A 15,578-nucleotide genomic window follows, 5' to 3' on the forward strand; every position below is an offset into this window, starting at 1 on the left:
AGGATCTAGAAGAGGGGTGGGGGGTGCTGAGCAGACGTGCCAGGGTGTGGGGAAGGCAGAGGAGGGGAGTACGCCGGCCGGAGTGACCGAGCGGTTAAAGGCGCTACAGTCTGGAACCGCGCAACCGCTAAGGTCGCAGGTTCGAATCCTGCCTCGGGCATGGATGTTTGTGATGTCCTTAGGTTAGTTAGGTTTAAGTAGTTCTAAGTTCTAGGGGACTTATGACCACAGCAGTTGAGTCCCATAGTGCTCAGAGCCATTTGAACCATTTTTTTTTTTCTGAGGGGAGTACAAAAGGACTCGGGGGGGGGGGAGGGGGGGAGAAAGGGAGAGGGTAGGCAGGGAGAAAACACAGGATGGAAGGGGGGAGGAAGAGGGAGCCCAGGGAAAGGATGGAGGAAAGGAGGGTGGGTGAGGATCAGAGTTGATAGGAGGGATAAATGGAGGGAGAGAGGGCACCATCCGGGAGGGGGAGTTGATGGAAGCCACCTTGGGAAAGGAGATGTAGGGTGTAGAGATGGAGGGTAGGGGGGATACAACAGTGAAGACGTGGCAGGGGGCGGGGATGGGAGAGGAGAAGAGCAACCAGGGGGTCAGGGGGTTCAAGGCGGCGGGAGGTGTAGAGGATGCAGATATGTTCGAGGAAGAGGAGCAGATTGGGGAAAGGAATGAGATCATAGAGGATCTGCGTGGGGGACGGGAGGCGTATACGGAAGGCGAGGTGGAGTGCATGACGCTCAAGGATCTGGAGGGACTTATAGAATTTGGGAGGGGGGGGGGGCGATATCCAGGCAGGACTGGCATAACAGAGGATGGGACGGATTAAGGATTTGTAGGTGTGGAGGATGGTAGAGGGGTGCAGTCCGGCCAGAGAGGAGTTTGAGGAGTCGGAGGCGGTTGTGGGCTTTGGATTGGATGGAGCAGAGATGAGAGATCCAGGTGAGGTGACGGTCAATGGTGACGCCAAGGTAGGTGAGGGTGGGGGTGAGGCGGACAGGAGGGGCGCAGACAGTAAGGGAGAAATCCAGGAGCCGGAAGGAGCGAGTGGTACGACCTACGATGATTGCCTGGATCTTGGAAGGATTGATTTTCAGGAGCCAATGGTTACACCATGCAGCAAAAAGGTCAAGGTGATTCTCGAGAAGGCGTTGGGACCGTTGGAGGGTAGGAGCGAGGGCGAGGAATGCGGTGTCATCAGCATATTGCAAGAGGTGTACTGGAGGGGTGGTTGGGGCATATCTGCCTTGTAGAGGAGAGGGGAGAGGACAGAGCCCTGGGGCACACCCGCAGAGGGGTAGAAGGTGTGGGAATTGGCATGATAGATGGTAACATAGGAGGGGCGGTGGGAAAGGAAGGAGGCCATCAGATGGATGTAGTTGATAGGAAGGGCGTAGGTTTGGAGTTTAAACAGGAGACCGGGATGCCAGACACGGTCGTAGGCCTTTTCGAGGTCAAGGGAGGCAAAAATGGCGGAGCGACGGGAGTTAAGCTGGAGGGAGAGGAGATGAGTGAGGCGGAGGAGTTGGTCATCAGCAGAGAAGGAAGGACTAAAGCCACATTGGGTGTTGGGGAGGAGGTGGTTTTGGTGGAGGTGGTGATGGATGCGCCGGGAAAGGATGGATTCCAAGACCTTGCTGAACACCGATGCGAGACAGATAGGGTGATAGGAAGAGGCATCAGATGGAGGCTTGTTGGGTTTGGAGAACATCAGGATACGGGAGGTTTTCCATAGGTCAGGGTAGAAGCCAGTGGCCAGGATGACATTGTAGAGGGTGGCAAGGACTGAAAGGAAGGAGGGAGCGCAGTTTTTGAGGTGGCGGTAGGTAACGCAGTCGTGGCCGGGAGCAGTGTTGCGTTTAGTGCGGAGTGTGAGGCTGATGTCCTGTGTAGTGATGGGAGTGTTAAGTTCAGATGGTGGTGTGTGGCCCAAGCACTGGAAGCTAGGAGCAAGGGGAGAAACAGAGGTATTCGTACGGTCCATGACGTCAGGGAAGAGGGAATAAGCAAAGTGGGGATCATCTGGAATGGAAAAAACATCGGAGAGGTGAGAGGCAAAGTGGTTGGCCTTACTGAGGATGTCAGGAAAGGGATGGTCATTAAGAAGGAGAGGGTATTGGGGGGTGGGGAATGACCAAATAATGCCCCGCGTATTTATACCTAGCCTTACTTAAGGATTTATGTCGAGGGCAGTTGGCATTTATCTTACTTCTATACATAAATCGCACTAATCCTGTAACTGATTACGTCCTACCTACTCATTGAATGTGTAGCCAGACTATATAATTTTATTTGTTGATCGTTAATGTGTTTAAAAGTTTTCTGTGGGAGACATGTCACGTTGTATGTAAAGCCCTCTAGTAGTTAAGTTTTTAAGATCGGTACGCGCCTAAATAACATCCTGGCGGCCGACCCGACAGAGGGCGCTGATCATTCATCTGTCTTTTTTTTTTTCAGCTGTCATATAGACATTTTATCTTTCATAGGCAATTTATAGATTGCTAAAGGCAATGTATTACGTATATTGAATGTTGACTGTAAATTCACCATAAAAAGGATCGGTCCTATTCTATTCATATATTTCCTTTTAATAATTTTATATGGGTAACTGTATTCGTCTTTTAATGTATCACAATTGGTTTCTATGATAGTTATCAATTTTAAAAGTCTGTTACATGTATTTTACATGATGTGTTTTTATCAGATTATGGTTTTTGCGTAAATGATGACTGCATCTAAGCCCACAGTAGCGACATCTAGGGAGGATGTAGGCAAACAGATTTCTAGTAGCTACTGTACTTCAGTAGCAAGTTGCAATAATGACTGTGGGGACGATGTGGCCTATTCTACACCTTATTTTAGATCTATGTGACGATGCTGTGCTGATTATATTTATATGTTTTGACGATGCCATTATGGCTTTATCACTTTAGGACAGGGTGTAAAAAAGGTACATTTTACCGTATTTTATCTGTACATTTCCCTGGTTGTATGATGGTAAATTGTGATACGTATTGGTGCATTATGTTGAAAGACACACTGCTCACTGGGTGTATATATTTGTATATTATAGATCTGAGGATGGTCATTACGGACTGAAACCGGTCATCGTCTAAAGAATTGATATTGTGATCAAAGACTGGAATAAAAAACAATTGGCAGTATTGGATCACTGTTTGTATACGCGACCATGTGGCAGTTGGTGAAAAATAAGATTAGTTTAATTATAAATAACACGGAGGCCTTCAAGAAGCGCTTCCTTTCCAGCGCCACGTATTACTGGGACGTGATGAAAACGTACTACGTGATACCGTGAAAAGTGTAGTTGCCTGAAATTTTTGTTTTTGTTTTGTGGAGAACAGAGGAAATTAGTTGTACCAACCGACAGTGTCAGAGAAGTGTTCCATTACCAATAAAACGTCACTGGCTGGTTGTCTCAAATTCCATTGAAAATATTTGACTAAAAAAACCTTAAACCAAGATGCCGTTAATTTTATAGTTCAAATGTGACAAAAGTATATCTTATGCAATGAGCTGCTAATAACATGCACATACGAGATGTACGTAAAATTACCATTGACGTTTAGCTGGACAATCTTGCTGAGGCCGGCACCAATACCGTTGTCGGCGCGGCACAGGTAGAAGCCTTCATCCGATGACGTGGCAGGGTTTATGGACAGCGTTCCGTTGGCGAGTACCACCATATGTGACTCCATGTAGCCCAGAGGCTGAAAGTCTGACGCTTTCCCATCTGCAAGCGAAATGCACGTAGATTTTTTTAAAAAAATTCTGTTTCGTAATCTGTCTTGTATACGTCACCCTGAACGAATAAATACATAAGGTTTTAAAATGTACGCAACCAAGTGTTCCCATCTGAACTCAGAAAGCAATTCGGACCAGTGATGAAATCTGGTAAAGCCCATGTCGTTGAACGATGTTGAACAGGTAGAAGTAACTGTTCTGTCCGCCTTCGTCTACGAGGTGTGGCTAGAAAAAAACCGGACTAGTACTGGTGAAACAATAAAACGAATGCAATAAGGCTGAAAGTCGCGTGGCCTGTCACGTGACTCTCGCTCCGCCTACTGCTAGAGTTTCATCTGCCTCCTGCACTCAGTCTGCCCGTGGCGTCTGTTTTAAGTAGTTGACGTTTTGTCTGTGCGTCGGAAAATGTTGAGTGTACAGAAAGAACAGCGTGTTAACATCAAATTTTGTTTCAAACTAGGAAAATCTGCAAGTGAAACGTTTGTAATGTTACAACAAGTGTACGGCGATGATTGTTTATCGCGAACACAAGTGTTTGAGTGGTTTAAACGATTTAAAGATGGCCGCGAAGACACCAGTAATGACACTCGCACTGGCAGACCATTGTCAGCAAAAACTGATGCAAACATTGAAAAAGTCGGTAAACTTGTTCGACAAGATCGCCGTTTAACAATCAGAGCAGTGTCTGAGTTAACAGGAGTTGACAAGGAAAGTGTTAGGCAGATTCTTCATGAAAGTTTCAACATGAACAAAGTGTGTTCAAAAATGGTTCCAATGGTCTCACAATTGAACAGAAGGAACGCCGAAGAATGATTTGTTCTGACATCCTGGAAAACATTGAAAGTGATCCCACCTTCTTACAAAATATTATTACTTGCGATGAATCGTGGTTTTTTACTTACGATCCCGAAACTAAACGCCAATCGATGCATTGGAAAACTCCTGGTTCTCCACGACAAAAAAAAGCACGAATGTCAAAATCGAAATTCAAGGCAATGATTATTGTTTTTTTTTTACATCAAAGGGATTGTGCACATTGATTGGGTACCAGAGGGACAAACAGTGAATCAGCATTACTACATTAGCGTCCTGGCTACCCTACGTGAGCGAGTACGGAGAAAACGGAACGATTTGTGGAGAAAAAAGTCATGGATCCTTCACCAAGACAATGCCCCAGCTCACAGTGCGTTGTCAGTGAAGACGTTTTTGGCAAAACACAACATTCCCATCTTAGATCATCCACCCTACTCACCTGATTTGGCCCCCTGTGACTTTTTTCTTTTCCCTAAAGTCAAGTCAGCTTTGAAAGGAACTAGATTTGAGACTGTTGAAGCAGTAAAAGAAAAAGCGACGGAAGTAATGTATGGACTTACCGAAAATGATCTGCAGCATTGCTATGAACAGTGGAAAATTCGTATGGAGCGGTGTAGAGACCGAGGAGGAGAGTACATTGAAGGAGATAACATGAAATTGTAAATAATTGTAAATAAATGTCTTTTCCATCATCAGTCCGGTTTTTTTCTAGCCGCACCTCGTATAATGGGCAATCAAAAAAGTTTCCGTTCGACCAGTGATGAAATCTGGCAAAGCCCACGTCGTTGAACGGTGTTTAACAGGTAGAAATAACTGTTCTGTCTGCCTTCGTCTATAAGCGGCAATCAAAAAAGTTTCCGTTCGAAGGCCGCACAGTCCAGATTCGGTAAGCCACTCAGGCAGAATCGCCATGGACTTTGTGGCAATCATTCCACCGACGAAGCACGTAGGAGATACGCGGTAGATAAAACACAGTGTCCTGCTGCGTGAAGAAGTCTGTAACTACGTGCTATACATCCGCGTCCGACCCTTCATGTCCTTTTCTAAGAAGGCATGATAGTCTCATTATTGGGGGGAAGGGGGGTGGGATGATAGATCAGGAGGACTATAAGTTAAGTAGAATACTCGAGTGTGTCTCACTTGAGTTGCCGTAACTTCTGCGTTATGACATCTGCGATATGGGGACATGCGTTATCATGAAGCAGCGGATACCTACCGAGGTTTGTCCTTCGGCAGCCAAGAAAAGAATAACGTTGTTCCTGTTTGGACGCAATTGGAAACAAAGTCGATAAACTCCACGTAGTTCACGTTCTGGTATTTTCTGCACGACCATCGGAAAGGCAGTAATGCCACATTAATCCCTTGCCTAGTTTTCAGTGCTCATGTACCCGCATCGGAGTTGCGCTACAACGCATTTACGCTGCAGTAAAATGGGAACTTTTTGACGGCCCCTTATATTTCACTTTTTCAAATTAGTTTTTCACTGTTCTTATCGTATCTCTTGTTAATTCAGAACTGTCTAGTTTGGGCAGTACTATTTCCTTTAAGAATATAGCATATTTTTTTGTAAACACCCTATCGAGTTTGTAAAATTTTATAAAATCATAAACGCTACAACAGCGTAAAGGCAATAACGTCTTGTCACACCAATGACCAACTCCACTGCCTTTTCTTTCTCGCAATGGGTTAGTATTCCGTGCTGGGTGACAACCTGTTTAACAGTGAAGAGTATCAGAAACTCGCTCTTTGCGAAAATGTTGTGGATCACTTTCGTATTTGTCATGTTATTGCCAGAGAGCATGAGTGAGCACATCACTTTTAACTACGTTGTTATCTTTACCAGTGTGAGCGAACGCCGGAAGATCTCTTGGTAGTTCGAAATTAGAATTATATGTTAATACCTTCAGCTGCTGACGGGCGTTTATATATATCAACGGGGACAGGTGAAAATGTGTGCCGCGACCGGGACTCGAACCCGGGATCTCCTGCTTACATGGCAGACGTTCTATCCATCTAACAAGGGAACCCCCCCCCATCGCACCCCTCATATTTAGTTATAAGTTGGCACAGAGGATAGGCCTTGAAAAAGTGAACACAGATCAATCGAGAAAACAGGAAGAAGTTGTGTGGAACTATAAAAAAAATAAGCAAGATATACAATCTGAGTAGTCCATGCGTAAGATAGGCAACATCAAGGATAATGTGAGCGCGAGAAGTGCCGTGGTCCCGTGGTTAGCGTGAGCAGCTGCGGAACGAGAGGGCCTTGGTTCAAGTCTTCCCTTGAGTGAAAAGTTTACTTTCTGTATTTTCGCAAAGTTATGATCTGTCGGTTCGTTCATTGACGTCTCTGTTCACTGTAATAAGTTTAGTGTCTGTGTTTTGCGACCGCACCGCAAAACCGTGCGATTAGTGGACGAAAGGACGTGCCTCTCCAATGGGAACCGAAAACATTTGATCGCAACTGATAGGTTAAAAAAAAAACTCGACAGGAAAACACGTTTGATATATTCTATACGACACTGGTGACGGCATGTGCGTCACATGACAGGAATATGTTGTCGACCCACCTAACTTGTACACTTGGCGAATGGGTAAAAAGATTCTTCTACCTTTCCCAGTTTAAGTTTTATTGTGGATGTGACAATCAATTCCAAAAAAGTGATGAAAACATAAGAGTTTGTCACATTGCAAAAAATGAATGCAACAGTTTCACAGCCGCACAGTTTTCCCTGTGCTCTGTCAAAACATATGTTTTTAACGTTTTCAAATTTTTCCGCGTGTAGACCGTCAAATCCTGCATATGTCCAAGCAAATCTGAACATGTCCTGGAATTTTGGAGAGCGAAGTTGATTATGTGTGAGTGCCTGAAATTTGATAATTGTCTGAAAATAAAAATTTAAACTTTCACTCGAGGGAAGACTTGAACCAAGGACTTCTGGTTCCGTAGCTGCTCACGCAAACCACGGGACCACGGCACTCCTGAGCTCACAATATCCTTGATGGTGCGCATCTTGCACATGGACTACTCAGTTTGTATATTTTTCTTATTTTTTTCATAGTTCCACACAACTTCTTCGTGTTTTCTCGATTGATCTGCGTTCAGTTTTTCAAGGCCTATCCACTGTGCCAACTATATCTAAGTGGGGTGCGATGGGGAGGTTCCCTTGTGAGCCACCGAGGGCACAGAGGATAGTGCAACTGCAGGGACTATCTCGCGCACGCTTCCCGCGAGACCAACATTCTCACCTTACATGTCCACACACTACATTCGTGGTGTCCCAACCCAACACACTCATTACTCGTGGAGGATATTCTTGGTAGTTGTCTTACCTTGTCCGCGGAGCCAGGAGACTATAGGTTGAGGGAAACCCTGCACTTGGCAATGGACAGTCACTGGGCTACCAGCCAAGGCAGACGTGTCCTTGGGCTGTATCAGCCACCGCGGCGACACTGTAATAGAAGACGCGGAACATCAGGCACCACCCCTGCGCTTCTCTGTCGACCCTCCCATCGTGTGAAGGGACGGCCCCTACTCACCGTTGACCTGCAGCTGCGCCGAGTGGTTGGCGCTGGCTGCGTTGTTGGAGGCGACGCAGGTGTAGGTGCCCGTGTGGTCGGCCGACAGCTTGCTGAACGCCAGGAAGCTGTAGAACTCGCCCGCGTGTTTCTCAGTCACCTGCACGTAGCGGCAACACGCATTTTCTAAATAGATCATGTGTAAAGAATATTGGGATTTCTAAAGTGACTAGTCACGCTTCAGCGGAGTGTGAGCTGATTTGAGACTTACCGGCAGATTAAAACTGTGTAACAGACCACGACTATACTTAGAACACTTCTCGAAGATTTGAGGAAGTTCCGTGTTCGATGATGATGATGATGATGATGATGATACGAGGGCTGGAGCTTAAATAGTGGCAACTATTTATTCACAACCGAAACAAAAGAGTTACATGTTTGCACTTGTTACTGTTCTTCGAAGTAGTCACCAGCTTTGTGTAGAACCCGTTGCCAGCGATGCGGAAGGCGTAGTACACCGTTAGCAGAGCCTGTTCTGTAGATGGAGCGAATGGAGTGCTCTAAAGTTGTGATTCTCGTGTACGACTGTGATGGTGTTATCCTAACGTATTACGTTCCTCCACGACAGACCGCCAGTGTACAGTATTACTGTTCGTTTTTGGAGCATCCCCTGCAACCATCTTTGCGAAAGAAGCGGCGACACTTTCTGCGCAACCCACCCATGCAAACAGAAATGAGCGCTGGGCATCATTGGCCGGGAGGCCCCTTGCGGGGCAGGTCCGACCGCCTTGGTGCAGATCTTATTACGTTCGACGCCACATTGGGCGACCTGCATGCCGCATGGGGAAATGATGATGAAGACAACACAACACCCAATCTCTGAGCGGAGAAAATCTCCGATCCAGCAGGGAATCGAACTGGGGACCGTAGGACGGCAATCCGTCACGCTGACCACTCAACTATCGGAACGAACAACCCATCCATCATTTTGCACGACAATGAGCGGGCGCATACAGCGCAAGCTGTAGCTGCTCTGTTCGGTCGATGGGAATGGGAAGTACTGTACCATCCACAATACTCCCCGAACTTGAGTCGTTGTGACTTTGATTTAATTCCGAAGATGAAGGAACCACTTCGTGGCATTCGCTTCAGAACTGTTCCAGAGATTCGACAAGCAGTAGACGGCTCCATTCGCACCATCAACAGAACAGGCTCTGCTAACGCTATGTTACGCCTTCCACATCGCTGGCAACGGGTTCTACACAACGCTGGTGACTACTTTTGAGGACAGTAACAGGTAACATGTAATTCTTTTGTATCCGCTTTGAATAAATAGTTGCCACTGTTTAAGGTTCAACCCTCGCACTTGATTTGTGGGGAACTCAACTGCGCGATTATCAGTGTCCGTACAAATCCCCAATATTTTTGCAGTCCAGTCACGCCACTGTTCCCGAATGATGATGAAATGATGAGGACTACACAAACACCCCGGGCGGAGAAAGTTCCCGACCCGCCCGGAAATCGAACACGGGACCCCATGATCCAGAGGCAGCAACGCTAGCCATTTAGACCACGAGATGCGGACACCGTGTTTGGATGCCGGTCCGGCACACAATTTTAAACTGGCAGCAAATTTCAATATTGAGATTTCTGTGACAAAAATACTGACCACTTAGATTTCAGAAATGAAGATAAACTGTCCAGTCTCGTGGTAGAGCTAGACGAGGAAGGTATGTACAGCGTGTTAGGGGGACATGGGAAACAGTGCAGACGTTGTAATGCGGAAACGGAGCAAAATATCTGACGTCCAAAAGGGAATGATGATTCGCTTTCGGTCGTTATAATTTCTATTTATTAATAAAAGGGTTGTAGGCTGCGGCAGTTATGTTGAAATGAAGAGGCTACCATTGAGTGGAGAACTTGCATCAAACAAGTCCTCGACAGAAGACCACACTAACAACAACAATAATAGACCGAGAGTAAGACCTGATGAGGCCAGCCTTATACGACAAGGGTAGCTGGAATGATCCTCAAAACTACCGTCCAATACCATTGACATCCTACTGTTGTAGAAGGCTGGAACAAATTTGATCTGAAATGCAATGAGGTATTTCTAACAGAATTACTTCTTCCACGGCAGTCAATATAGATTCCGAAAACATCTGTAAAGTGAAACCCAACTCGCACTTTTCGCATGTAACAACCTGAAAGCCAGTCAGGTAGATGCATTATCTCGTGACTTCCGAAAACCATTCGACTGACACGGGGACCGCGCCTACTCGTCATTACCGATTTCGTTCGAATTTGGACAGAAACGTAAGTGGCAGAAGTGGGAGTTCCGGATAACTGAGCGTTTATTAAAAAAAAAGAAAAAAATATCATTTTTGGGGCAGGTCTGGAGCGGAATAATTCGTTTATCTTAGCGTGGTTTCTACGCATCGGTTGGCACAGCGGAAAAAGTAGAGTATGATAATCTGAAGGTCGTGGATTTGAATATCTGTGTGGATACTTCTTTTTATTTTCAGTTTCTACCTTATTTGCACTGCAAATAAACCGAGACAATACATAATACATTGTATTTGATGCGGTTATATCCTGTACAGGACAGCAATATTCTTATGTTAATTGACTCATAAGGAAAACAAACAAATCTACGGCTATACAACCAAAAATTTCAAGAAGAAGAGGGGTTGTTATCGTGCAGTATTAAAGTGATTCTCCCAAATTCACACCGCTAGTGCCACCCTGTGATGTCTATTTTTCTCGTCAGCTAAAGAACTTGACCAGAAAGATCCAAAACTGTTCTTACCTCATAGAGAGAAGGACAGAAATCGCATCCACAGAAGACTGCATGAAAACACACTCCATTGTAAATCACAAGCTATCCTCACCAATATTTAGCGGAATGATGCGACATGCGTGGTTTACTGGCAAACTGCGCGACGAGAGAGAACATTTTGCGACTGTAAACAAAGCCTTCTTCTGATTATAAACTTTAAAACAACTATGTAATTGTAAAAATGCGGCGTCTACAACGTGTGAAAGACGCCGTGAAAATTACTACTTCCCTTATTTTTACGATGACTGTTACCCGAATACGTGTAATTCAACTACTGTAAAATAATAAAAGTATCTAATTGTACGAAGTTCTCGTGTGTGTCTTACAATCCCTTCTTCGAAATTTATTTGCATTGCCAAATTTTGTTTGGAGTTTTCTTTTCATGCCTTTTATGACAGTACTAATAAATACAATACGCCGAGCAGTCTCTCGGCTTATTTGGAGTGTAAGTAACATAAAAATTGAAGAAAAGAAGAAGATTCCGCATAGGGACTCGATCCCACGATCCTCGGATTACCGTTCTGTACTTTTTCAACTGAACGAAACGCTGCTTGGAAACTGCGCTAACATACATGGATAATGCATCTCCAGACCCGTAACAAAAATTTCTTGACCATCTGGAGCTCACACTTCCGTCACTTTCGTTTCTCGGCAAGACCGGCATCCGCGTATACCATAAATTTGGACGAAATCGGCCATGACGAGAAGGCGTGGTCGCATTGTCAGTGGCACACCTGCTTCCACTATCGGAAATACGAGCGTATGGGGTTGTTGTTGCTGTGGAAGTGGTCTTCAGACCGAAGACTGGTTTGATGCAGCTCTCCATGCTATTCTGTCCTTTACAAGCCTCTTCATCTCAAAATAACTACTGCAAACTATTTGAACCTGCTGAATGTATTCTTCTCTTTGTCTCCACCTACAATTTTTTCCCCCAACATTATCCTCCGGTACTAAACTGGTGATTTATTGATGTCTCAGAACGTGTCCTACAACCGATCCCTTCCTTTAGTCGTGTGATAAGTTTCTTTTCTCCCCAATTCTATTCAGTACCTCCCCATTAGCTTCGTGATCTACCCATCTTGTCTTCAGCATTTTTCTGTAGCACCACAATTCAAAAGCTTTTAGTCTCTTCTTATCTGAACTGTTTATCGTCCACGTTTCACCCCCATACAAGATAAATTTGTATTCGATATTAACAAATTTCTCTTCTTCAGAAATGTTTTCCTTGCCATTCCCGGTCTACATTTTATATCCTCTCTACTTCGATCACCATCAATTATTCTGCTCCCAAAATTAGAAAAACTCATCTACCACTTTTAGTGTCTCATTTCCAAATCTAATTCCCTCAGCATCCCCTGATTTATTTCGACTACAGTCCACTATCCTTGTTTTGATTTTGATAGTGGTTCAAATGGCTCTGAGCAGTATGGGACTTAACAGCTGTGGTCATCAGTCCCCTAGAACTTACAACTACTTAAACCTAACTAACCTAAGGACATGACACACATCCATGCCCGAGGCAGGATTCGTACCTGCGACCGTAGCAGTCGCGCGGTTCCGGACTGAGCGCCTAGAACCGCTCGGCCACCGCGGCCGGCTTTTGATAGTGTTCACCTTATATCCTTCTTTCAAAACACTGCTCCTTCCGTTCAACTGCTCTTCCAAGTCCTTTGGTGTCTCTGACAGAATTACAGATTCATAGACAAAACTCAAAGTTTTTATATCTTCTGCCTGAACTTTAATTCCTTCATCAAACTGCTGGATGTACAGATTGAATAACATCAGGGATATAATACAAATCTGTCTGATTCCCTTCTCAACCACCGCTCCCTTTCATGCCCTTCAACTCTTATAGCTGCCGTCTGATTTCTGTACAAGTTGTCCATAACCTTTCGCTCCCTGTATTTTATCCCCGCTACTGTCGAAATTTTAAAGAGTTAATTCCAGTAGACATTGTGAAAAGGTTTCTCCAAATCTACAAAAGCCATAAACGTAAGCTATAAACGTATGGGATATCAAGCGAAATTTGTAGCTGGGCTGTTATTGGTAGGGAAGATGCAGAACGTTGTTTTGGATGAAGAGTCATCGACAGATGTGGAAATAACTTCACGCGGGCTCCAGGGAAGTGTGTTGGTATCCTTGCGGCCTGTGCTGTATATTAATGAACTTGCAGACAATACTAGTAGTAACTTCTGATTGTTTGTAGATGGTACTGTTATCTATAATGAAGTTTTGGTTAATAGAAGGAGCACAAATATTCAGTCAGACCTTGATAAGATTTCGAAGTGAATGGCAGCTTGCTTTAACGTTCACAAATGTAAATCTTTGTAGTTCATAGAACTATGTAGTTCATATCAACGAACCAAAAATAGAAATTGTCAACTCATACAAATACTTGGATATAAAAATTTGGAGGGATATGAAATTGCACGCTCATATAGGTTCAGTCGTAGGTAAAGCAGTTGACAACGTCCCATTCATTGGTGGAATATTGGTAAAACGTCTACAAAAAAGATTGTTTAGAAATAACTCGTGCGACCTGTTCTAGAGTATTGCTCAAATGTGTTGGCCCATACGAAATAGAACTAACAGGGGAAAAATGGACGTACAAAAAGAGGGGTAGGTCATAGATTTGTTTGTCGCACGGGCGAGTGTCTCGAAGATGCAAAAGAAAGCGAACTGGACTCTTGAAGACTGATGGAAACTATCCTGACAAAACCTGCTTCCAAAATTTAAAAAACCAGTTTAAATGAATCTAGGAATATACTACAACCCTCTACGTCTCGTTCTCATAGCGATGGAGACGATAACATTAGGCTTATTGTACTGTGCGCAGAGACATTTAAACACTATTTCTTCCCATACTCCATGAATAAATGGTAACTGGAAGAAGCCCTAATAACTGGTACAATGGGAAGTACCCTCTACGTCTACAACTACACCCATACTCCGCAAGCCACCTGACGGTGTGTGTCGAAGGGTACCTTGAGTACCTCTATCGGTTCTCCCTTCTATTCCAGTCTCGTATTGTTCGTGGAAAGAAAGACTGTCAGTGTGCCTCTGTGTAGGCTCTAATCTCTCTGATTTTATACTCATGAACTCATCGCGAGATATACGTAGAAGGGAGCAATATACTGCTTCACTCCTCGGTGAGGGTACGTTCTCGAAACTTCAACAAAAGCCCGTACCGAGCTACTGAGCGTCTCTCTTGCAGAGTCTTCCACTGGAGTTTATCTATCATCTCCGTAACGCTATCGCGATTACTAAATGATCCTGTACCGAAGCGCTCTGCTCTCCGTTGGATCTTCTTTATCTCTTCTATCAACCCTATCTGGTACGAATCCCACACCGGTGAGCAGTATTCAAGCAGTGGGTGAACAAGTGTACTGTAATCTACTTCCTTTGTATTTGGATTGCATTTCCTTAGGACTCTTCCAATGAATCTCAGTCTGGCATCTGCTTTACCAACGATTAATTTTATGTGGTCATTCCATCTTAAACCTCTCCTAATGCCTACTCCCAGATAATTTATGGAATTAACTGCTTCCAGTTGCTGACCTGCTATATTGCAGCTAAATGGTTGAAATGGCTCTGAGTACTATGGGTCTTAACTGCTGAGGTCATCAGTCCCCTAGAACTTAGAACTACTTAAACCTAACTAACCTAAGGACATCACACACATCCATGCCCGAGGCAGGATTTGAACCTGCGACCGTATCGGTCGCTCGAAATGTCTCTGAGCACTATGGGACTCAACTGCTGAGGTCATTAGTCCCCTAGAACTTAGAACTAGTTAAACCTAACTAACCTAAGGACATCACAAACATCCATGCCCGAGGCAGGATTCGAACCTGCGACCGTAGCGGTCTTGCGCTTCCAGACTGCAGCGCCTTTAACCGCACGGCCACTTCGGCCGGCTCGGTCGCTCGGTTCCAGACTGTAGCGCCTAGAACCGCTCGGCCACCCCGGCCGGCTGTAGCTAAATGATAAAGGATCTTTCTTTCTACGTATTCGCAGCACATTCCACTTGTCTACATTCAGATTCAATTGCCATTCCCTGCACCATGCGTCAATTCGTTGCAGATCCTCCTGCATTTCAGTACAATTTTCCATTGTTACAACCTCTCGATATACTACAGCATCATCCGCAAAAAGCCTCAGTGAACTTCCAATGTTATCCACAAGGTCATTTATATATATTGTGAATAGCAACGGTCCTACGACACTCCCCTAAGGCACACCTGAAATCATTCTTACTTTAGAAGACTTCTCTCCATTGAGAATGACATGCTGCGTTCTGTTATCTAGGAACTCTTCAATCCAATCACACAATTGGTCTGATAGTCCATATGCTCTTACTTCGTTCGTTAAACGACTGTGGGGAACTGTATCAACCGCCTTTCGGAAGTCAAGAAACACGGCATGTACCTGGAAACCCGTGTCTATGGCCCTCTGAGTCTCGTGGACGAATAGACCGAGCTGGGTTTCACACGATCGTCTTTTTCGAAACCAAGCTGATTCCTACAGGGTAGATTTCTAGTCTCCAGAAAAGTCATTATACTCGAACATAATAAGTGTTCCAAAATTCTACAACTGATCGAGTGAACTTACGATGTTATCCATAAGGTCATTTATGAATATTGTGAATAGC

General features: G+C 44.7%; 1 protein-coding gene across 1 annotated transcript in view; it reads right to left on the reverse strand.

Annotated features, from left to right (window-relative positions):
• LOC126455967 (Down syndrome cell adhesion molecule-like protein Dscam2) overlaps positions 1 to 15,578 on the reverse strand; it is a 358,909-nt gene that overhangs the window by 254,424 nt on the left and 88,907 nt on the right. Inside the window, exons 8-10 of the mRNA XM_050091727.1 lie at positions 8,110 to 8,248; positions 7,903 to 8,022; positions 3,572 to 3,748 (exon numbers count right to left, since the gene is read on the reverse strand). Of these exons, the coding sequence (XP_049947684.1) occupies positions 3,572 to 3,748; positions 7,903 to 8,022; positions 8,110 to 8,248 (436 nt within the window). The remainder of the gene's footprint in view (positions 1 to 3,571; positions 3,749 to 7,902; positions 8,023 to 8,109; positions 8,249 to 15,578) is intronic.

This window comes from Schistocerca serialis, chromosome 1 (assembly GCF_023864345.2).
Source record: "Schistocerca serialis cubense isolate TAMUIC-IGC-003099 chromosome 1, iqSchSeri2.2, whole genome shotgun sequence".
Taxonomy (NCBI): Eukaryota; Metazoa; Arthropoda; class Insecta; order Orthoptera; family Acrididae; genus Schistocerca; species Schistocerca serialis.